Below are 24,871 nucleotides of genomic sequence, written 5' to 3' on the forward strand. Positions count from 1 at the left end.
CACATTGGAGTGATATCACCCCACCCAGCAGTCTTAAAAGAACAATGGGAAGGTAACCAGATGGCAGCTCCCTAACACAAGATAACAGCTGCCTGGTAGAAGCCAAGTCCCACTGAGACTTATTCAGTTACATTAAGTAAGAGAAATAACAGCCTGCCAGAAAGTAGTTTCATCCTAAAGTGCTTGCACAAGTCACAGCTGGAAACTGACAATATGTCTAGCCCCCCTGTCAGATTTCAAAATCGAATATAAGAATATAAAAAAAAAAAAATCTGTTTGCTCTTTTGAGAAATGGATTTCAGTGCAGAAGTCTTTTGGAGTAACAATTAACTGATGTATTTTGAAAAAACATGTTTTCCTATGACCGTATTCCTTTAATAAATCTGGAGCGTGCACAAATACTGCAGATATTTGTTCACTAACAAAAGCAGTGTTATATTATGCAGTTTTGTGATAAGATAAAAACGGGGGACTTGCTTCACAGTGACAATACTACAGAGTCCAGAATGGAGTAGTGACACTAACAGAGCAATCCTGATCTGAGAGCTGTAGAATAATAGCACTGTTGATAGAGGCGTATTATGAACTAGACAGCTTTTATCAGCACTTGTGGAAATGCTTATACAATTATATTGGCCTTAGAGGAAGCAGGATTTAAAGCACCACCTCACATAAATGCTTGAGACACTTCACAGCTTCGGTATTTGCTACAACTATATACTGGGATAAAACCCACATGAAAGAGTAGAGGTCTGCCATTAAGGAACCAGAGCATTTGCATGCTCTAGCTGTTCATAAAATAAATAATCTTTTACCAAACCCTTAAAGGATATAAACTCCCCCCCCCCCAATTTAGAAAGGAGAAAAGCCAACCCCCTTTTTCTTCTCCCTGTTGCTACCCCATGTGTTTGACTGTAGAACCGTGTCTTTTCCATGAGCTAGGCACTATTCAAGAGACTCCTGATTAAAAACAAGACAATGAGTAGACCGCTTCAAAAATATAAGGCTGGCTGTCTCTCCGCACTCGCTACTGTCAGCAGAGGTCCATCCTCACAAAACAACTGCACGTCTCCTTAAGAGAATAAAGTGCATCTTCTCACTGTGGTGTGTAAGCTCCTGCGGCAAGGAGCAAGTTTCGCCTTGTGAAATGGAGATGTATGACAGGGGTTGACTTGGTCATAAAGGTACCCAGCAGTAAATCCGGCGAGTTTTCATGGAAGTTTATATGGCCCGTTGAAGTTGTGAAGTCGTCTGTATCCAAGTCTTCAAAGGACTTCACTGTGTCCCACAACCGAACTGTATTGTCCATTGAACCTAGGGGGAAAAAAAAAAGTCTAAGGAACTTTAAAAACCTTAACACTCATCTTTCTCATCAGTCGAGGCTTCTGGGAAAAATGCCAGTAAACCTTGTCTCCAAGCAATACTAACTGGGAAGATGCACTTTCACTGTGCCATTAGTATTTCTAAGTATTTCATTCAGTCGCATAACTATAAAAAAAAAAAAATTCATCCCCTGAGTACCCCCTGCCCACAGGCAAAGTTTAATGAAGGAGATTGACTTGGGGGGGGGCTAGAATACAGCAAACCCTGTGGGGTCTGCTCTATTTTATACCACTGGATTGGTTACTGCTTGGGACCAAAACTGTACCCATTGATCATTTAATGGTTGAATAATAATGATTATTATTCCAAGACTAACCACACCTCTTGCTGTGTCTTAAAACTGAACCCTAAAAATGAATAGGACAAAAAAATGCCATGTTTTATATAATGAACTTATTGCACCAGCCTAAAGTTTCAGCTTCTCAATAGCAGCAATGATCCAGGACTTCAAACTTGTCATAGGGGGTCACCATCTTGGAAAGTGTCTGTGACACTCACGTGCTCAGTGGGCTCTGAGCAGCTGTTGAGAAGCTAAGCTTAGGGGTCGTCACTAATTATCAAACAGAAAATGAGGTTGGCCTGTAATATAAGCTGATGCTACAGAGCTGATTATTAAATTCTGATGCTAATTGCACTGGTTTCTGTGCTGCCATGTAGTAATTATCTGTATTAATTACTAATCAGCCTTTTCTTGTGACATTTCTATTCTATGTGTACTGTATATTGTGAGTGGGTCCCTAAGCTCAGTAAGTGACAGCAGCACAGAGCATGTGCAGTGAATCAGCAGAAAAGAAGATGGGGAGCTACTGGGGCATCTTTGGAGACACAGATCTTTACTGCTAAAGGGCTGTGGTTGCCTTGGGCTGGTACAGAAGCACAAAACATAATTTACAATATTTCCAGCTACTTCTTTAGTTTAACTTTCCTTGTCCTTTAACAGACCAAGCATTCTGTCACTTTCATAAATACATATACAAGGAACACCTGGTGCATTGACCCCACCCATTTTAGATCAGGTGCAAACCTTGTGAATCCGTTCATAAAAGAAAAACAAAATAGATATTAGACTGTGAAAAGCAAACACTATTGTAAGCTGGACAATTACTGCATCAACACTAAATTAATACCAAACGTTGGCTTGAACAGATGCTAAAAATCAAACAATGAATCCGATAGGACATTAACAAGGTCCAAGCATTCAGGATTCCTTATTCCAGACAAACCAAATAAACGGCTTCTCTGTGGATGGAAAATCCAATAAAGCTATGGGCAATCAATGCAAGTATTTTTTTTAATGTTAATTTGATACAGGCGTGGGGTCCATTATCCGGAAACCTGTTATCCAGAAAACTCTGAATTACAGAAATGTTTAAAATGACTTCCTTTTTCTCTGTAATAATAAAACAGTACCTTGTACTTGATCCCAACTGAGATATAATTAATCCTTATTGGAAGCAAAACCAGCCCATTGGGTTTATTTAATGTTTACATGATTTTCTAGTAGACTTAAGGTATGAAGATGCAAATTATGGAAAGATTTGTTATCTGTAAAACCCCAGGTCCCGTACATGTATAACAATGTTTTCTGTTGAGATCAATCACGATTAGAACTATTAGTTCTATATAGATCAATTGTGATAAACTTCTTTATTCGATACCACAGATATGTAATTTGGAATCAATCGATCCGGAATTGATAAATAAGCCTCCAAGTTGATTTCAGTTCACAGAAAACTCAATATTTTGTAAACTAAGGGGGTAATGTAATGAGTGAAAGTCACTGTCTGACCCTTTTCTGTACAAGGATAATGTGGACTCTTGTTACTAAACTAACGAGCATGTAAATCTCTAAACACATTAATTGTCTTAGGAGGTTATTTATCAAAGGTCGAGTTGTGTTTTCCCAAAGAATTTGAGGGTAGTTTTCAGTAAAAAAATAAATAAAAAAGGATTACACCCTTTGAAGCATTTGAAGATATTAATAGCCTTCTTGATCGGGGTTTTTCGGTGTGTTTTGCTCTAAAACTTAATTCGAGTTTTTCCACGCAGAAAATTCAAGTTTTCGGGTCACTCCCAAATTCACGGATTCTAATTTTTTTTTCGAGAGTTTTTTCTTAAAGGGGTGGTTCACCTTTATTGTAACTTTTGGTATGTTATAGAACGATCAATTCCTAGTAAGTTTTCAATTGGTCTTCATTATTTATTTATCGTTTTTTGAATGATTTGCACTCTTCTCTTAGTTTCTAAATGTGGGTCACTGACCCCATCTAAACAACAAATGCTCTGTAAGGCTACAGATGTATTGTTACTTTTTATTAATTATCTTTCTATTTAGGCCCTATTCATATCCCAGTCTCTTATTCCAGTTAGTGTGTGGTTTGCTAGGGTAATGTGGATCCCAGCAACCAGATTGTTGAAATTGCTAACTGGAGAGCTGCTGAATAAAAAGCTAAATAACTCAAACGAAAATAATTGTGCACGCACTCCTGCAGCCACTAATGTGGCTGCAGGAGTGCGTGCACAATTATTTTCTTTGGACACATTACCCAAGCTACAGGTTCGGGGCACGGCACCCGGTCTATTTGGTGAGTGTAAGCTCTGCTGACTATTACACCGTTCAAACTTCTAATTGGTTGTACACTAAAGTGCTGGACCTGGGGTTTGTACAACCAGGTCAAATTTTCTACTCGGTGAGCTATTCCCTAGTAGTTTTGTCACTACCCAATGTTAAGCACAACTATAGTTAGTGCTTTAGAACTTCAGATATAAATTGATTTGAGTCTGATTGGAGCCAGCCGTTTCCCTTTTTTGTATATTTAAAATAACTCAAAAACAAATAAAAACCAATTGCAAATTGTCTCAGAATATCACTCTGTCAAGGTAATTTAAAGGTTAACAACCTCTTTAAATTAGAAAATTTGAGTTGTGAGTTCATTTGAGGTATAAAAAAAACCCTCACAAACTTCTAAAACTCGACCTTTGATAAAAAAAAAACCCCTTAATGTTAAACACTAAAGTTGTTTCTGCATGCAAGTTGCATTTAGTAAAGTAAAAGGAAGACTAAGGAGCTCCACAACATTACACATACCTGATGATAAAATCTCTCCATCTTTGCTGAACCTAAGTGCATACACTGTGTTTGTGTGACCCTTTAACTCCCCAACCATCAAACCATGGCCAATGTCCCACAGAAGAATTCTGCTGTCTGAAGCTCCTGACGAAAGAAACTTTCCGTTTGGAGTGAATGCCAACGCATGGATTGGTCCCTACAGAAACACATATCTTATTAAAAGGACAGAAAACAGCAAACGCATCCTCACAATTGTTTCTGGTGTTTCTTACAAACTACGTCAATGTTGTTTCCAGGATCATATTTATTTACCTTGTGTCCCGTGAAAATCCGCACGCAGTTTCCGCTTAGTACGTCCCACATTCTGACCGTTCTATCTGTTGAGCCGGTGGCAATATAGTTGGAGTTTGGGTGAAAGCGCGTGCATATTACATCAGCAAGATGGCCGGCAAATATTCTTAATGGCTGATAATGATCTGTAGCCCATAAACTAGGGAAAAAACAGAATACAATGAATATATAATTGCCATTTGTTTAAAAGGGCTGCAAAACAGACTATACGGTATGGGACCTATTATCCAGAATGCTCAGGACCCGGGGTTTTCTGGATAACGGATCTTTCTGAAATTTGGATCTTCATACCTTAAGTCTACTAGAAAATCATGTAAACATTAAATAAACCCAATAGGCTGGTTTTGCTTCCAATAAGGATTCATTATATCTTAGAGTCGATCAAGTACAAGCTACTGTTTCATTATTACAGAAAAAAAATAAATCATTTTTAAAAATGTGGATTATTTCATTATAATGGAGTCTCTGGGAGACAGCTATTCTGTAGTTCGGAGCTTTCTGGATATCGGGTTTCCGGATAACGGATCCAATACCTGTACAAGCCGATAGTGTACAGATGACTTATGGTACAGGTATGGGACCCGTTATCCAGAATGCTCAGGACCTGCGGTTTTCTGAATAACGCGCCTTCCGGATTTTGCATCTTTATACATTAAAGGGCAAGTCAACCCCAAAATAAAAAAATTGCCTAATAAAAGAAAACATTCTATAAAACTTTGCAATATACATTCATTACACATTTTCTACGGTTTTTAATTTATTGGTATATGTATTGCTATTGAAAGCAGTGTTTGTCTGTCCCTGTCTATTCTCTGCTTTGATGGCTAAAACTGCTTTGCTTATACAATGTAAGACAAGCAGCCGATTAACAGACTTGACTTTGCTGGGGAAGCAAGACTTTTGCAACATTGTTTAAATAAGTAAAAAGTAACAAGCAGGAGTTGTGCTGCTTTTAATAGCAAACATTTTTACAAATAACTTTAGCACCAACCATTTTTAATAAATGTATATTGGACAGCTACTTAGAATTAGGTTTTCTTTTATAAGGCAATTCCACACAAAATTGCTCATCTGAAATAAATAGACCTTTTCAGGTGCTAAACAGTCCATAAGACCCCCTGCTCAGGGCCCAAGAAGTTTGGCAACATTTCGGGCCACACAGGGCCCTTTATCAAGCCTTGATAAAGGGCCCAGTGTGGCCCGAAATGTTGCCAAACTTTTGATGTCTACCATGAGCCAATGAAAGCACTTTTCTTTGCACAACAAACTGGATCAATGTGCTACAGTTTTTCTTGGATTTCTTTTATTAGGCAATTTTATTTTGGGGTTGACTTGCCCTTTAAGTCTACTAGAAAACCATGAAAACCTAAAATAAACCCAATAGGCTGGTTTTGCTTCCAATAAGGATTCATTATATCTTAGTTTGGATCAAGTACAAGGTACTGTTTTATTATTACAGAGAAAAAGGAAATCATTTTAAAAAATTTGGATTATTTAAATAAAGTGGAGTCTATGGGAGAGGGCCTTTCTGCAACTGAAACTTTCTGGATAACAGGATTTCCAGATAACAGATCCCATACCTGTATTCAGTTTTATATATTCAAAAATGTCACTCTTGACAATGTAATTAAGCTTGTTCTCTACACTGCTTATTATAGACGCCAATCCAATGCCCTTAACTGCCCACAGATCAGCAGCAATATCCAGTCTCTTACCGTGCAACTCGGTCATGGCCTCCTGATACAAAGTAGTAGCCATAAGGAGAGAACTGCGTGTCCCAGACTGGGTAGTTGTGCCCTTTGTAAGCCACTAAGCATGTAAATGTCTGAAGACTCCATAAACGGACAGTGCCATCTTCAGAACTGGATAACAAGTAATTCCTGTTTTTAAGACAGATATAACGTTATTAGTAAAACAGAGAATTAGCCAATAGCACTGATGGACGATCCATCCACATGCAGAGGGGACAGCGGCAGATACTAAAGTGAAACACAAGGACACATAGTAACATAGTAAGAAAGATCGATAAAAAGACACATCCATCAAGTTCAACCTTTTAAAGGACCAGTAAATCGCAGTCTTTATTTAGAAATAACTTACCAAAACTCCGCTTGCGCTCCTCTTCAGAAAAGGCGACTGGGTGATCCATCTTGCGGCGCTCGATTTCTCCTCCCTCCCTTCCTTATAGGAGATAGCCAGGGAGGAGAAATCAAGCGCCCTACGATGGATCGTCGCCTTGTCTGAAGAGGAGCGCAAGCGGAGTTTCTAAATAAAGACTTCGTTCAAAGTTTAATATTAGGGATGCACCAAATCCAGGATTCGGTTCGGGATTCATCCCTCTGCCCGGCCGAACCCGAATCCTAATATATGCAAATTAGGGGTGCGGAGGGAAATCGTGTGACTTTTTGTCACAAAACAAGGAAGTAAAAAATGTCTTTCCCTTTCCACCCCTAATTTGAATATGCCGAATTCGGCCGAACCCAAAATAGTGGATTCGGTGCATCCCTATTTAATATGCGTTTTTTTTGTAGTATATTAACTAATTTTTTTTTGTAAGTTGACCAACCACATGATGGATGTGCAGACCAAAATCTAAGCAACTTTAAATCAGTCACCCTCCTTTCAAAATAAATCTAGCTCAATGATGCCAGCTTAATGCCAATAGCCAATTAAAGGGGTAGTTCACCTTCTATCACTTTTTTCAGTTCAGTTGGTTTCAGACAGTTCACCAGAAATAAAGACTTTTCTCCAATTACTTTCTATTTGTGTCTCTTTAATATTGAAGTGTAAAATGTATATCACCTTCTGTGAAATTTAATTTATCACCTTCTTAGGTCTCTCTCAAGCAGCTTTGTGGAGACAACTTTTAAATTGATACTTTTTTATCTTTATCCCTGCTGAGCTAATTCCCTGAGTTTCATTACAGGCAGCTGTTAGAATTGATACATATAGTTGCTAGACAGGAAAAGAACATTAAAGGGGAACTTCACACAAACATAACAAGCTTTTTGAAAAGTAAACATAATTTCAAGCAACTTTGCAATATACATCAATAAAAAAAATATGCAGACTTTTCATGATTTTTAATGGTTTGGAACAGTTCCCTAAGCCTAGCCCCCTGCCCTCCTGCTGATCTGTCCGACTACTTTGCTGAGCTGGCTGACTACTGTTACTTTGTATCAACAGCCATCTGTCCTCAGCCTGCATCCTCCAACCCCACAATTCCCTGCACATGATATCAATAAGGAACAGAACATCAAGTGCAATGCATTGTGGGTTATGTAGTTCCTGCATGCTGTCTGTAAACTGTGGAGAAGTTGTTACAATTTGTAACATCAGTGTTTAGTCCCTCCTTCCCTGCCAGGATTTCAAATGATGCAGAAAGAGAAGAACTGTTAAACAGCTGGATTTCAGCATAGAAAATTGCATTTATTCATACTATTTGAAGAAACAGGTAACTGTGATGGGTATATTAGGGTTTTCTCTCTTATGTGGGTCTCTTTATCAAATTTTAGGTTGGAAAGCCGAGTTCTCCTTTTAACTTTAAACTTAAAATTTGGAAAAATGGTCAAAAATAAAACATGGAAACCAATTGAAAAAAGGGGCTTTAATTCTGGTGAGCAATCTAAAAAAAACAAAAACATTCAACTGAAAAAAAAAATGTGTTTGGAATGTGAAGAAGCCTTTAAGGCCCTCCAGAGTATTTTATGATTACCAGTTTCCTTTATCACAAGTTACATTTTTCATCCTACAAACAGGTAGTGCATCACACAGTACAACAATCTGATCAACACTGTGGAAACCAGTGACACTAAATAAATAATAAGCATCTAACCTGTCTGGACTGAAGCTGGTAGCATAAACTGGTCCACTGTGACCATATAAAATCTTCATCTCGCTTGAAGACTTTTCATCCATGATTCTTTCTAAAACATCATCCGACTCTTTGTCTATGATGCTCAGATCTGCAGAAAAATAGAAAAACACGCACATGCTCAACAGTGTTGCACTTTAAATGGCTCAGCACTTGAACAAGGATGCACCACATCCAGGATTCAGCATGGGATTCAAACCCACAAACTCATGACTTTCTAAAAGGTGTTGACAACTAAAAGGGACGATTTTGCATTTGATGTTTTAGATCTCAAATTTGTGTACAGGTATGGGACCGGTTATCTAAAATGCTCGGGATATGTGGCTCCTACCATAAGTCAACTAGAAAATGTTGTAAACATTAAATAAACCAAATAGGTTGGTTTTGCTACCCGTAAGAATTAATTTTACCTCAGTTTGCATAAAATACAAGCTCCAGTTTTATTATTAGAGGAAAAGGAAAACATTTTTTGAAAAATTTGCATTTGGATAAAATTAGGGATGCACAGAATCCACCATTCGGGATTCAGACCGAACACCCGAATCCTTCGCGAAAGATTCTGCCGAACTGAATCCGAATTTGCATATGCAAATTAGGGGTGGGAAGGGGAAACATTTTTTACTTCCTTGTTTTTGACAAAAAAGTCACACGATTTCCCTCCTTGCACCTAATTTGCATATGCAAATTCGGATTTGGTTCGGCCAGGCAGAAGGATTCAGCCGAATCCTGCTGATAAAAGGCCGAATCCTGGATTCGGTGGTTCCCTAGATTAAATGGTGTCGTGTTAGCAAATAACAGATCTCAAACCTGTAATGTGAATTAGAGCTCATCTTCAGCCAAACATTTTATGGAGGATTTTGGACAAGTTATGGATTCAGTGCTTTCTAATTTTAAATGAGCCATCTAACAAAAATTGTTTTCTACTACGTTTGGTTAGCTGTTTTAGCAAAACCTTCATGCCTATACTTTTTTTCAGAATCAGCTTTAAAGTTCTTATGCTGTACTATTTGCAAGATGCTAAATATGCATAATGGTTTGCCACATATATGCGATATCTATAAACTGAAGTTTGCAGATTTAATTTATACGTGTACAAATAATTAAAACAAAAAAGCAAAAGGCACATTTATTTTTTTACCAGATGCAGATTTGACACTCCGCAGTTTTTTAGGGGTAAGGCTCCAAACACGAACAGTGGAGTCTGCAAATCCTCCTGCTATGAGGCTGGAATCATCAGTAATATCCACTGCTGTCAGACCCTGCATAGGTAACGGGGGGGGGGGGGGTGTTTTTACTTACATGTCACTCATATTCAAATACAAAAGAAAAGTTATAAACCAAAAGATTTCATTTAAAGAAAGTCACATTCATCTCTAGTTTAAGGAGCAATTTACATAGGGATGTCAATGGTTAGAGGTTGCCTTAAACTGGAAAAACGTTTACCCCAGCTAATTTGCAGGTTTAAAAACCAATTGACTGGAGCACATAGAAGCAATATTGCAGCTTAATTGACATTACCCCAATGAGTAAGACAACGAACCAAGACCAAACTGGAAACAAAGTACTGACCTGATATGCATTAAGAAAGGAGTAGAAACAAATGGAAGGCAAACTTTCTGGGCCCAGCCTCACTCGTTTTGCAGCTTCTTTCATGATCATGATTTTATCAAGTTTGTCGGAGTCCTTTAGTTCTGGAAGTGGAATTCTATAGAGGAGTAAAAGAGCATGCAACCAACCTTAGTTTTTAAGGATATTTAAAGCAAACAAAATATTGTTTGCAAGAAGTTGGTGGGCTGGGGAAAATTCTGTTGTACATATATAATCGGAAGTCGTACAATTTTTATTGCTCGGGCTGTTGCAGGACTATGGCGCAGATTTACGAACATAGTAAATTGCAACAATGCAGTTTTCCAAACAGCCAACCTGATCATTGCTTTTCTGACTGGTCCTAAAGATCAAAAAATGGATTGCAATTACATAAGCCCTACGCGTTTCGACCATATAGCGGTCTTCATCAGGGGCAAAAACATATATAGAAAAAGACTGATCAAAATTTATTGTGGAGTGACTGCCATGGAGAATGCACTTGTGAAGTTTAGAACTAAACTCTAAGAAAGACCTAACAACTCCCCATCATTCTCTCAACAGATAGACAGCTGAATTTGGCAGGTAGTTCTGCAATACCCCTAATGGCAAAGGGCTGACCTATCCCAAACTTTGCCTTTATTGTAATACCCATATGGAAATAATACTTTGGGCAGCACATTTCTGAATGGACATACCTATAAATTCATATAAAAATACTAATTTTCCTGCTCACTTTCTTTTCACGACAGTATCTTGCCTGCCCACTATACCTGTTTTGTGGTGGAGCATTAGGATCCTGTTTCTTGCTTTTAGATCCAGTGCTATCTTTTTTAGGCTTTTTCTTTTTTGGCTTCCCTTCTTCATTCTCCACTTCTTCATCTTCGTCATCCAAAGGGACTTCAATCTCTGGCTCTTTTAGAAGCCCAAAGAAGATCTAAAAAGCATGGTAAATAGAAAAATATATGCTGTAATAATGGTTACCTTTCCCTTTATTTTGCAATTATTTATAGGGATGCACTGAATCCACTATTTTGGATTCGGCCGAACCCCTGAATCCTTTGTGAACGATTTGACCAAATACTGAACCGAATCCTAATTTGCACATGCAAATTAGGGGTGGGAAGGTGAAAATATTTTTTACTTCCTTGTTTTGTGACAAAGAGTCATGCAATTTCCCTCCCCGTCCCTAATTTGCACATGCAAATTTGGATTTGGTTGTATTAATGAAACTTGCTCTGGTGAGGTAAAATAAAATCGAATCCACAATAAAACAGCGCCCCCTGTGGCCAAAATAGCATATAAAACCACAGAGTATTTGCTGGGCTTCAGGGAAGAAACTAATTTGCAGACGTTAAATTATCCTCTAACCTTAGTTTTAGTACAGGTATGGGATCCGTTATCCAGAAAGCTCTGAATAATGGAATGGTCATCTCCCATAGACACTCCATGTTATCCAAATAATCCAAATTTTTAAAAATGATTTTCTTTTTCCCTGTAATAATAAAACAGTAGCTTGTACTTGATCCAAACCATGATATAATTAATCCTTATTGGAAGCAGAACCAGCCTATTGGGTTTATTTAATGTTTAAATGACAAGGTATGAAGATCCAAATGATCCGAAAAACCCCAGGTCCTGAGCATTCTGTATAATAGGTCCGATACCTGTATAACACACACCAAGTATACTGGAAGTTGAATTTTATCAACAGCAGGGGCACATCTTTAGATTACAAAGGCTAAAAAGTGGCAGATCTGCAGTCAAAATCCTTCATTATCACCTTGAATATGTGCATGTACCTTTGCTTTGTTAGCTTCTCGTTTTGCTTCCCCAGACAGACTGCCCACCATTGCGTCAATCTGTTGCTTGCTGCGCGGCATCCCATCGAAGATGTCAATGTACAAGTGCTCCTGAACGATGCTCCAGATCTGGTTGTTCTGCCGCTCCTGTAGATGCCTCTTCAGCAGCTGATAGGAGTCACGAGAAATTCGCAACACAAACTTGCTGGTGCGAAAATCAAGGATGGTCTCGTTGCCCTTCATGTGCTCCTTTTTGGTGAGGCTGGCTAAAATGCGCAGATCATCTTCGTAATAGCATTCCTGATCTCCATGAAATCTGCATTGGCAAAGGAAGAATCCCGTATTTGAGCATTACCACCTTAAAGGGGTGGTTCACCTTTAAGTTACAGCATGGCCAATTCTAAGCAACTTTTCAATTGGTCTTCATTGTTTATTTCTAATAGTTTTTTAATGATTTGCCTTTTTCTTTTTACTCTTTCCAGCTTTCAAATGGGGGTCACTGACCCCATCTAAAAAACAAAAGCTCTGTAAGGCTACAAATGTATGGTTATTGCTATTTTAATTACTCATCTTTCTATTCAGGTCTCTCCTATTCATATTCCAGTCTTTTATTCAAATAAATGCATGGTTGCTAGCGGAATTTGGAGCTGAAATTGCAAACTGGACAGCTGCTGAATAAAAAGCTAAGTAACTCAAAATCCACAAATAATAAAAAATTAATTGCAAATTGTCTCAGAATATCACACTATACATCACACTAAAAGTTAATTTAAAGGTGAACAACCCCTTTGAAGCTGAACCTCATGGTATTTGTAGTAGTTTTAATTCATTAAGACTTGAGCTACTGCTTTACTTGCAAATGGGCCTCACTCCACTTGGATTTTTGCATATTAAAAAAAATTGATTGGCAACCTTTGGACTGGGAGTTGTCCTTGTGAGAAACCATTTCATCAATTTTACTATTTTTCTCATTTTTGGATTATTTATTAGGGATGCACCAAATCCAGGATTCGGTTCAGGAATCTGCCTTTTTCAGCAGGATTTGGCCGAATCCGAATTTGCGTATGCAAATTAGGGGTGTGGAGGGAAATCACCTGACTGTCACAAAACAAGGGAGTAAAAACTGTTTTCCCCTTCCCACCCATAATTTGCATATGCAAATTAGGATTTGGTTCGGTATTCAGCCAAATCTTTTGCAAAGGATTTGGTGGTTCGACCAAATGCAAAATAGTGGATTCGGTGCACCCCTATTATTTATTAATTTTTTATTGGACAGAGCCATACACCATTATTTGAATGTTTATTTAAACCGGAAGTTATGTCAATATTTCGGGGGCAGGACAGCCTTGGGACTGGAAGTGGCAGGAACCCTTTGGAGCATGGGGGTTGGGGTTGCTTTTTAGGTTTTAAAGCTGCCCGCAACCTCCTAGATCAGTGCTGTCCAACTTATATGGTACAGAGGGCCGGAATTTTTGGGCTGATAATGGAAGCCAGTGTTAAACACTTCCTGTTTTTAGACCACAACCACTTTGAAGCACACCCATGTTACCGCAAGACCATGTCCACATTAATAGCACACCAAAAAACCAGATGGTTGGTGCTCACTGCAAGGATCAGGGTCGGAACTAGAGGTAGGCAGAGTAGGTGGCTGTCTAGGACGCCATCACTGTGGGGCGCACTTTAAATATTTTGGGTTTTTTTCAAGCGTTTATTTTATAATTTAATAATTTGTTTCAGTAATCATGATCACTCAGTCGGATGGAATCCCCCTTCATCTTCTCCCTCTTGCCGGCAAGTAATAGCTCCTCCTGTGCAATGCGTCAGTGCAGCAAGATGTGCGTATACGCGTCAATGATGTCACTGATGTGTTTGGGTGACAGAGAGAGGCAGAGAGCTGGGGGGCTGCTTGGTGTGGCTCTCGCTGCTCTCAGCCTTGCACAGTTGCACTGAACTGAAGACATTCTTTCTATTACTGTGAAAATGTGAAGCTTCCTGCTGGCACAGCCATGTACAGATTTGGCGCCATATGTTTGCTGTCGCTGCTGGGCGCTGGCACAGGTACATAAATACTTGGGGGCAATATAATGTGATCAGATTTATTTTTGGCTGCTGCTGACACAGGTAAAGATTGAGGCAATATGATGGCTGCAGGAGGGCTGTTTGATGGATGGCTGCTGAGCTTGCTGGTACAGGTATGAGGGGTAGTATAATTGATGGCTGCTGGCCTTAAATCCATATGCCTCCTCCTCCCCTGTGTATAATACAGTACCCCAGCATATGATTAAACACCTTAGGGGCCCCTAACAATAATTTTCAAATGCTAACAAACCCCCAGAACAAATACCAGACTTATGTTCCATAGGGATCATAGGTCAGGCAAAGTATGACACACAGGGAGCACAGGGAAGGCAGAACAGGGCAGGAGACAGGGAAATTTATTCTAATGTACTACATACAGTGACACAGTGCTGGTGCCCCATTAGCATTTTGATTAAGGTGTGAACAGGTGAACAATGTGGGCAGTTTCAGTCTGGGTCTCAGGTGTGAACAGTACAGGCCTTTAGGATGTGAACAAAAGGTGTCACAAGTGTGAACAATGCAGGGGGATTACATGTGTGAATTTAATGTTTAGACAATGTAGGGGGCAGTTAATCTCTGTAGTGATACCTTTTAAAGATTACAAATGGTAAACAGACACAGACTTTGATGTGGAGGGCCACATAAAGGAGGGCCTGCGGGCTGCCAGTTGGACAGCCCTGTCCTAGATGGGTACCTGCACTGCCCCTCCCCCCTACACACACACACACACACAGTATGGTCTTTCCACCCTAATTCAGTACCTGACCCGCTGCAGCACTATAGCAGCATGTACAAAAACCACAGTCACTATATTGTATATTTTTCCGGATACTACAAGTATATTATATAGGACTTACTTATCAAAAAAGGATTTTGCCTTGTGTTCATGCTGATTGTATACGAGTTCCAGGTACATGTGGACAAACAGTGGGTAGAACAGCTGGGAGAGTTCGGCCCGATGGCAGTCTAGCACGGACTCGATAAAGCGCTTCAGGCTACTGTAGTAATCCTCGTAGAGGGTCGGATCTCCTTGTTGGGTGTAAGCCGACAAAACTGCGCTGACGTCCGGCTGGTCTTGAGGGCCGTTATTTAAAGTAACTGGCAGAAAGAGAAAATACACACATAAAGCGTTACATAAATACCAACTGTCGTTGAGACCTGTCCTCACAGTCAATGAAAAGTGTCATAACACAGAGGTCCAACTGAAAACAGGGGGTCTTGGAACCATTAAAGATAAATTTCAGCTTAAACAGCATTTGAACTAAGGAAACATTAACATTAAACGTGAAAGTGTTTAAAGGCAGAGAGACACGCTCAGACTTGGGGAGATTTAGTCGCCCGGCAATAAATCTCCTCTTCTTCAGGGCGACTAATCTCCCCGAACTGCCTCCTGCAGGCTGGAATGTAAATCGCCAGCGGGATGGTACTCAGATCGCTTAGTTTTCCGAAGTTGCCCGAAGTTTCCTCGTGAGGCAACTTCAGAAAACTAGCTCACTGATTGCAATCCCACCGGTGATTTACATTCCAGCCAGCGGAAGGCAGTTCAGGGAGATTAATCCCCCCGAAGAAGAGGATATTTGTTGCTGGGTGATTAAATCTCCCGAATCTGAGTGTGTTTCTGTCCTTAAAGTAATGCAAATATCGTGTAATGTTGCCCTGGTAAAACTGCTGTGTTTGCTTCAGAAACACTTTTATTGTTTATATAAACAAGCTCCGGGACATCCAACGAAAATAGATTCCAAGAGCCAAAAATTGTATATTAAAAATATGATACTTTATTTTACATCACATCTAAAAAATAACCCGTTACATAAATACTGTTCATTATTCTTCTCAGTCCCTGTGCCTGCGGAGCTTACAGTCTAAGAATTTCGTCAGAAGCCAATGCCTGTGCCTCTCAAGGGGCCCCTTGGAATGCAGTAAGGTTGGGGCAGTAGAGGGGGGGTTACATATTCATTCAGTAAAGGGGGGGGAGACGTTCTAGGTAGGGGGAGACGTTCTGGGGGGGGGGGAGACGTTCTGGGGGGGGAGACGCTCTAGGGGGGGGAGACGCTCTAGGGGGGGGGAGACGCTCTAAGGGGGGGAGACGCTCTAGGGGGGGGAGACGCTCTAGGGGGGGAGACGCTCTAGGGGGGGGAGACGCTCTAGGGGGGGGAGACGCCTCTAGAGGGGGGGAGACGCTCCTAGGGGGGGGAGACGCTCTAGGGGGGAGACGCATCTAAGGGGGGAGACGCTCTAGGGGGGGGAGACGCTCTAGGGGGGGGGAGACGCTCTAGGGGGGGGGAGACGCTCTAGGGGGGGGGAGACGCTCTAGGGGGGAGACGCTCTAGGGGGGAGACGCTCTAGGGGGGGAGACGCTCTAGGGGGGGAGACGCTCTAGGGGGGGAGACGCTCTAGGGGGGGGAGACGCTCTAGGGGGGAGACGCTCTAGGGGGGGAGACGCTCTAGGGGGGGAGACGCTCTAGGGGGAGACGCTCTAGGGGGGAGACGCTCTAGGGGGGGAGACGCTCTAGGGGGGAGACGCTCTAGGGGGAGACGCTCTAGGGGGGGAGACGCTCTAGGGGGGGGAGACGCTCTGGGGGGGAGACGTTCTGGGGGGGGAGACGTTCTGGGGGGGGAGACGTTCTGGGGGGGGAGACGTTCTGGGGGGGAGACGTTCTGGGGGGGAGATATTATAGATGATAAATATTCTAGAGGAAGTAATCTAGATATATTATAGTTGAGATATTCTAGATGACATTACAGAGGAGATATTCTAAATGACATATTACAGAGATATTATAGAGGAGATATTACAGAGGAGATTCTACATGAGATATTACAGAGGAGATATATTACAGAGGAGATATATTACAGAGGAGATATTACAGAGGAGATATTACAGAGGAGATATTACAGAGGAGATCCAGAGCGCTGACCTTTCCCGGCGCAGGCAGAAGAAGAGCTGTTAGAAGGCGCCGCACCGCCGGCAGAAGACAAGGAAACGTCAGCTCCTCCAGTTCCCGCCGCACAGCTCACTCGGCTCAGCAAGTTCGTCTCGGCTCCGTCCCCTTCCCCGGCGAGTTCAGGGCTGAGCGAGGTTAAGGCGAGCAGTTCCTCGGAGTCGAACAGTCCGCTCTCCTTCAGGAGGATGTCGGCGGAGTCCTTGAGTTTGCGCTTCTTCAGATACTGTAGCACGGCCAGCAGCGTTTGGCGGTCACTGGCATCCGAGCCGGGCGCTGGGGGAGCAGCTGCTGCTGGAGGAGCCGCAACCCCCGGTGGAACAGGAGGAGCGGCTTGGGGACTAGAAGGACTCGGGGGAGCGCCATTCCCCAGCGCCTGTACGTTCCCATCCACGCACCCCGACATATCAGCCTTAACCTCATCTTGCACTTCGGGCTCCGACTTCACCACCACACTCGCCTCGTCTGGCACTGCGGCCATTTTGCAGCGGGAGTTTATTCTCTTACGGCGTCTCTCTTTACGGCACTACATGGAACAACCCATCGTAATGGCGTCAGTTCGTCCCTAGTAGCGTGCCAGTACTTCCACGTCGCCGCCGCTGTTCTCTATAACTTCAACGTGTTCGCGACACTCCTGGCAAAGAAAAGCTTTCCGGCAGGCGTGTCCTGACGTAGTTTGATTGAAAGCTACGCGTAGATTTGCGTTACTTCGCTTCAGTCGTGAAATAAAACATCTGCCATCTTGTGGCCAATCCCCAAATAGCTATTGGCTGTTCTGTATAATTCTTGGCTACAAGAAGAAATGCAGAGCGGTACATTCTTTAAAGGGCTTGTTCACCGGCTTTCTTAGTATAATTTAGAGAGGGATATTCTAAAACGATTTGCCATTGGCTTTCAATTTTTTACTATTTGTGGGTTTTTCAGTTATTTCGCTTTCTTTTCAGCAGCTCTCCAGTTTGCAGTTTCAGGATTCTTGTTGCTAGGGTCCATAATACCCTAGCAACCATGCGTTGATTTGAATAAGAGACTGGAATATGAATAGGAGAGACCTGAATAGATGGATGAGTTATAATAAATAGCAATAACAAAAAGTCTGTAGTCTTACAGAGCATTTCTTTTTGAAAGGGTCAGTGCAAGGCCGTATTTATATATAATACACAAAAACCATGAATATCCTGTAAATGATATCCTTATAAACGGTGAGTTCTGGGGGCCCATTTACTTAGCTCGAGTGAAGGAATAGAGAAAAAAAACGTCGAATTTCGAATGTTTTTTTTTTGGCTACTTCGAACTTCAACTACGACTTCGAAACGAACTAAAAATCGTTCGACTATTCGACCATTTGATAGTCAAAGTACTGTCTCTTTAAGAAAAAACTTCGACCCCCACCTAAAAGCTACCGAGGTCAATGTAAGCCCATGGGGAAGGTCCCCATAGGCTTTGCTAGCTTTTTTTGGTCGAACAAAAATCCTTCAATCGATGGATTAAAATCCTTCGAATCGAACGAATAGCGCTAAATCCTTCAACTTCGAAGTCGAAGGATTTAACTTCGACAGTCGAATATCAAGGGTTAATTAAGCCTCGATATTCGACCTTAAGTAAATTTGCCCCCTGATGTCATCAGTTATAAACGGTGAGTTCTGATGTCATTTCGGTCACATGACTCACTGGAATTTGTGTATTATAATAAAGTACCCCCAGTTGTAAAATATAAGGATATTAGAAGTTACCTCGGAGTTCCTTCGGTCCTCGTGTTTTTATATGGTCATGAAACTCCTTGGTAACTTCTAATATCCTTATATTTTACAAGAGGGGGTACTTTATTCACTATATATAGGCCCCCGAGAGCCTGTGCCTAGGACGGCCCCGTCTTGAGGACGGCCCTCAGGTGCCTATTTTTTTTTCGGTATTGATTTTATTTTTATTTATTTTTTAAATAAACCCTCCCCACCGTCCGCGGTGACAGAGCTGAGAGCGTGAGGAGTAGGGGGTCCGAGGAAGACTACAGAAGTGACATCACGCGCACATGTATGGGCGTGTTTGGGTCCGATGCACCTAAATACAGCCCTGGGTCAGTGACCCCCTTTGAAAGCTGGAAAGAGCCAGAAAAAGAAGGCAAATAATTCAAAAATTATAATAAAAAAAAGCAATAATAAAAACCAATTTACAAGTTGCTTAGAATTGGCCATTCTATAACATACTAAAGGCTTACTTGAAGGTGAACCACCCCTTCAATAGACTAGGCCCTAAAAGTTACAAAAAAAACAAAACATTAGTGGCCAGGGACCCCTACAAGTTCTAAAAAATAATTGCTGGCCAGGGAACTTGTCATTAGGGACTCGCTCAGTCTGAAAAAGGATTTCTATAAAAAAAAAAAAACTTTCTCCTCTTGGGCCCCTGTCCTTCACTGCTGGAAGCTGAGGCCGCCAGAGAAAAAGAAGAAGCAGAAGAGTTTGAGTTACGTCTATTTTTTTTTTTTTGTTTTGAATCGTTCGAATCATTGGATTCGTTTGAATTTGACCAATTCGATGGTCAAAGTACCCAAAAAAAAACTTTGAAATTCGAATATTTTTGCATTCAAATTATTCCCTCGAGCTTAGTAAATCTGCCTCTAAGATATGATGTAAGATATGACATTCAATATCAATCCCCAGGTCTGTCTTCCCTCATTCTCCTGGTCTCAGTTTCTCATACAGCAAGCAGGGCAAAATATTTGATTATTTTCATTGTTTATCTTTGTTTCAACAACCTCTCCTATTCATCTCATTCATTCACAAAAAGCCCTGGTCCATTACTGTGGTCAGTGTGCCTAGCAACGGTATAGCAAACGTACGGTCTGTTGAACCCACATGTAAAGTTTTGTAAAATAGTTTTGTTGAGTCTTAAGGTGGCCATGCACATGTCAGATCTGAGCTCTACAAACAAGGGGATCTGGGCCTGATATTCTGCCTACATGCTGGGCCAAAGTGGACTGATCTGATTATTGGTTCTAGAGTCAATGAATGGATTATAAATTATTATATAGGCAGCTGAATGGGTCAATGTGCCTGTGTATGGTCAGTTTCCATTTTGTATAAAGAAACAACTTCCATGTCCAAGTTGCAGGGTTCAGGGCAGATTCTGAAACTGGTTTCTCTTTATGCTTGCAGATGTTGATGTGATTTCCAAGTTTGCCCAGTTAGAATTTCAGCTGGGAGACACTGAGCGGGCCAAAGCCCTGTTTGAGAGCACGCTGAGCAGCTACCCAAAACGTACAGACCTCTGGTCTGTTTATATTGACATGATGGTGAAACATGGCAGCCAACAGGAAGTGAGGTAAGTACTTCCACGTATAGCTCTCTGTAACAATAACCAACATGTGTCTATTAAAAGAGCTCATTGGTAGGGTTTAATTTCCGATGTGTGTAAAATGTATCCTTATAAAAAGTTTATAAACTTTATCTGTTCTAATCATTCACTGCACCAATTCTTGTGTCCTACACACGCAGAGTAAGTGAGGCTTTTTTATAAATTAATTTAGGTCATTTTCATTTCCTGTTATCACTTGCCCTTTAAAGCATTCTTTAGAGCAGGGATCCACAACCTTTTTTTACCAGTGAGCAACCTTTAGATACAAAAAGATTTGGGGAGCAACACAAGCATGAAAGTCTCTGGGGTGCCAAATAAGGGCTGTGATTGGCTATTTGGTAGCCCCTATGTGGACTGGCAGCCTACGGGAGGCTCAATTTGGCAGTACAACTGATTTTTATGCAATTAAAACCTGCCTCCAAGCCAGGAATTCAAAAATAAGCACCTGAACATGTTGCTCACGGGCTACTGGTTGGGGACCACTGCTTTAGCTCTTCTAAGCCGTAGCACCCATCTCTTGTTTGTCTGACTGATTAATAAACCGTTTTCTTCCAACAGGGACATTTTTGAGCGTGTGATTCATCTGAGCTTGGCAGCTAAAAAGATCAAGTTCTTTTTCAAGCGCTACTTGAAGTATGAAAAGAAACATGGAAGCACCGAGAGTGTCCAGGCCATGAAAGAGAAAGCGCTGCAGTACGTGGAATCTCAGAGTTCTCTGGCGGCCACATAGTGCCCTGTGCTTAGAGACTGCTCTGATTAATGTTTATATACATTGTCTACAGATTGGATGCAATAGAGAGTTATTATATGAATGCCGGGAGAGCTGCCACAGGAACACAGACTCTGAGACTTGGGCATTTGCCCTTCAGAGACGGATCTTCATTTTAAATCCTTCTCCACTGATTTTTTTTTTGTGTGCTGCGTTGTGTTGTTCTGCGTGTGTGTATATTCATATGCAGAATTGATGCATTAAAATAAATGCCAATCTTGATTTGTTGTCGTCTCTTCCCTATTATCCCTTGCTGTGTGATATAAGGCCAGTGGCACACCAACCTACCTGCTGCTGTATATGATTTGTTTCCTGAAGACAATGTAATTCTCCTACCGCACACCTGTAGTTCACCACTCCTGCAAGCTTGTGGTGCGTTCCTTCCGTTGACCCGGCCGGGTCCCTTAGCAACCAATGTGTAAAAGAAAATGGATCCGCACACACACCGATTAGTGCAGTCGGGGATTATTCCCTTTTATTCAGCCACCAAACATCAACGTTTCGGGGGGTTATTCAGCCACCAAACATCAACGTTTCGGGGGGGGAAACACCCACCCTTCATCAGCTGATGAATCAGCACAAATCATAAGCTGGCCATACACATACCAATATGTACAGTATAGCCCCTGCTTGGTTGATGATTACATGTTATAGTGTGACCACATGTTGAATAGAGGTAGCTTCTACAGGCACTGGTCTAGTTAGGCAAACCCCTGCCCCAGCCAGACCATCTGACTTAAACCCGGCTCCCTGCTTTTCCTTTTTCCCTCTTTCCCAGACCTGCTACCCGACCCTGCTGGGGGTGTAAAATTACTCCAACTGGGGAACCACACTAACACCATGAATGAGAAGTGATGTTTATCTGTGGATGGCGGATCAAACAGGTCAGGAATTTTTTTTTAGAAAAATTCCTCTAGAGAATGTGTGGTGGGGGGATGTGTAAGGGACTAGATCCAGATTAGACCTTACATCTTACCCAAGTACCCTTGCAGGATAACTGTGGACTGCCCACACTGTCAGGGAATAGGGTATTTTCTGCCCGAAACCCATCTGTTTACGTGTATTCCACGGGAAACTGATCTGATAACATTGCGGGATTTGATGGGGAAAACAAACTAGGGATGCACCAAATCCAGGATTCAGCCTTTTTTGTTTTTTGTTTTTTTTAGCAGGATTAGGATTTGGCTGAATAAAAGTGCCTGGACAAACAATCCTTTGTAATCACGTGACATTACGCCACACAACCATGGAGCTAAAAAAAATACTAGCCACTCCTGCAGCACACGGTTCTTTCACCTTTCCCTGGCCTAATTTGCATATGCAAATTAGGGTTCCGTTCTGTATTCAGTTAAACTTTTCACGAAGGATTCACCTGAACCCCCAAAATAGTGGACTCAGTGCATCCCTAAAACAAACAGTCTGGCACAGATATGCAGTTGGCAGCATCCAGTCATTTTATATCAGGCACACAAAAGCATTGCCCCTTTCAGGCACGTACAAAAGCTATGGAACCTGTCCTTTTTGGATTCAGCTTAATAATAGTACCAGACTGAACCTTAAAAGGCCATGTGAACCCTTCAAACAAGTAACTTGAAATTGCTCAGAGCCCTAAGCATTCTATATATAATTTTTACATTTATAACAGATAATAATGACTTTTCTCTGATTACCAAATTCCCAGTTGTAAGCAGAACAAACAGATACAAAGTTAGGGGGCTTTAGAAACAGGTGTGAAGAAGAGAAATCAGCTGCTTCACATCCAACTTTTCTTCAGTAGAGGGGGCTAGAGAGCAGCTTCTGTGCTCCATCTGCCAGTATGGTTCCAGACACGCTGTGTTAGGAAACAAGCATTGAACTTCTTTTCCCCTGCACAATATAGATTAAAGTACACTTACACATAGGGGTGTTAGCAGCACAGTTGCTATATGGTACTCAGGAACATGGCGCAACTTGGGGTGAAAAAAAAAGCTGCCTGTTATTACCTTCCCAAAACTTAACAGCCGCCAATGATCATTTAGTAGATCTGTCCCTTTGTGACTTTTCTATGCAACACTGCGTTACTGAGATGGCACCGGAAATCTGACCATTTATTAATTGAAGTTCTAGCGTGTTCCATCTGTGGAATTAGTGAGCAGCTGTTCCCTATATATAGCACTGACTTGGCTACATTTTCCAATTACTGCTGCCTCTGAAGTGCTGTAACCTTTTCACAACCCAAATGATCTTCTGTAGGTACATATGGGAGATCTGAGCCGCAGGTCAATGATGTGCCTATGGAGTGAACTGTAGGAATAAATTCCCTTTAATTAGATTTAAATTTCCCCCCATCTACATTTTTTGAGGTTGTGGAGCAAGGAGCATCTTCATGTATATCTGGTGGTGTGCATGGTCCATAGCCTGGTAGTACTTTTACAAAACCCATAATGGACAAATCGCATAAAGATCTGGAAATGTACTGCTTTGCTCCCTTGATGTTTATCTCATTCTTGCCTGAACATTGGCTGTAAGAGTTCTTATAAATAACATCGGCATGAAACTTGGCACAGTGATTGAGAAATCTGCAATAGTTGTCCCCAGGCTCTGCCCCTATGGAACTATGCTGCCCGGGTCATTTTCTTCTTAACAGAACACACACTTTTTATTATAGAAGGTTCAGTTTGGATCCAGACTTCTTCTTCTTCTTCTTTCATATTAATCTGTTTTTTTTTTTTTTTCAATCTTTCATTGGAATTAGGACAAATGTCTAGAAAAGCTAGTGTAGCATAACGTGAAAACCAAGGTTTAACACCACCAGAACAGTACAATGGCTCCGCTATTCAGTCTTAATTTTATCAGGCCATTGCAGTGACCCATGTCCCTGACTCTTCTCTGCTCACATCACAGTAAGAGACAAAGCTGCAGAACTGTTTTAATCACAAATGCTCATTGACAGCCAACTGAAAGGCAATAGCGGCATAGAATAAGCAGTTGTAGTTCTGCTAGTGGAAAGGGCCTGTGGCCCCTCTAACTCGTACACACTAAGAACCATAAGTCCAAGTGATTATTGCCCTTAGTGATTACAGAATAGCCTGTCCAGACAACCTACTGAGCTGACCATGCCTATATACAAATTATATTTATCTAAATATCCATGCTATATTATTATTTTTTTAGGATTTCCAGTAAGTTGTCTCTTTCATTTCAGTAGGCTGCAAATATTTTCTCTTTCCTCATTTGTCACAAAATATGTGAAGTGTAACAATACCAGTGAAACTATACAGTATCTACATGTAATTGATCATGAAAGTGATGGCAAGTAATGTTACAAGAAAGATGATCAGAGATGAGAGCTCAGAATATCATAAGGCTCATCTACTAAAGGTTCCATACAGGCCCGAACTGGCAATCTGTGGGTTCTGACAAATGCCAGAGGGGCTGCTATAAGGTGCCATAGAAAGTCAGTATTTAGTGGGTTGGAAATGCCAGGGACTATTTTAATTCTCAGAATGGACCTGGTTCCATAGGCAATGTGAATGCTAATGGCACAGTTTTGCATAATGAGTATATCCCTTACGTCTGGCATTAACAAAGGAGCCCTCACATCTCACCCATTAGTTCAACTGCAGCATTGCAGGGAGTGACTCAATATTTCTATTATCAGTGCAAGTGAGACATAAGTAGAATTCTATA

The 24,871-nt window shown here is 41.2% G+C and overlaps 2 protein-coding genes across 2 annotated transcripts; one reads left to right on the forward strand and one right to left on the reverse strand.

The window, feature by feature from the left end:
* Positions 1-359: 359 nt before the first annotated feature.
* Positions 360-17,577, reverse strand: taf5.L (TATA-box binding protein associated factor 5 L homeolog). Its single transcript, NM_001123361.1, is given in 11 exon segments — positions 360-1,314; positions 4,472-4,649; positions 4,766-4,943; positions 6,520-6,684; positions 8,640-8,769; positions 9,817-9,937; positions 10,248-10,383; positions 11,036-11,199; positions 12,065-12,380; positions 15,001-15,241; positions 17,062-17,577. Coding segments are annotated over 11 exon segments (2,352 nt in total). The 5' UTR covers positions 17,567-17,577; the 3' UTR covers positions 360-1,096.
* A 2,048-nt stretch (positions 17,578-19,625) lies between these two features.
* On the forward strand, positions 19,626-21,424 carry LOC108704948 (protein RRP5 homolog). The gene is made up of 2 exons (XM_018241696.2): positions 19,626-20,400; positions 20,992-21,424. The coding sequence occupies exons 1-2, from the start codon at positions 20,225-20,227 to the stop codon at positions 21,161-21,163; spliced, it is 348 nt and encodes a 115-aa protein (XP_018097185.1). The 5' UTR covers positions 19,626-20,224; the 3' UTR covers positions 21,164-21,424.
* The last annotated feature ends 3,447 nt before the right edge of the window (positions 21,425-24,871 follow it).

The sequence above is a fragment of the Xenopus laevis genome, chromosome 7L (assembly GCF_017654675.1).
Source record: "Xenopus laevis strain J_2021 chromosome 7L, Xenopus_laevis_v10.1, whole genome shotgun sequence".
Lineage (NCBI taxonomy): Eukaryota > Metazoa > Chordata > Amphibia > Anura > Pipidae > Xenopus > Xenopus laevis.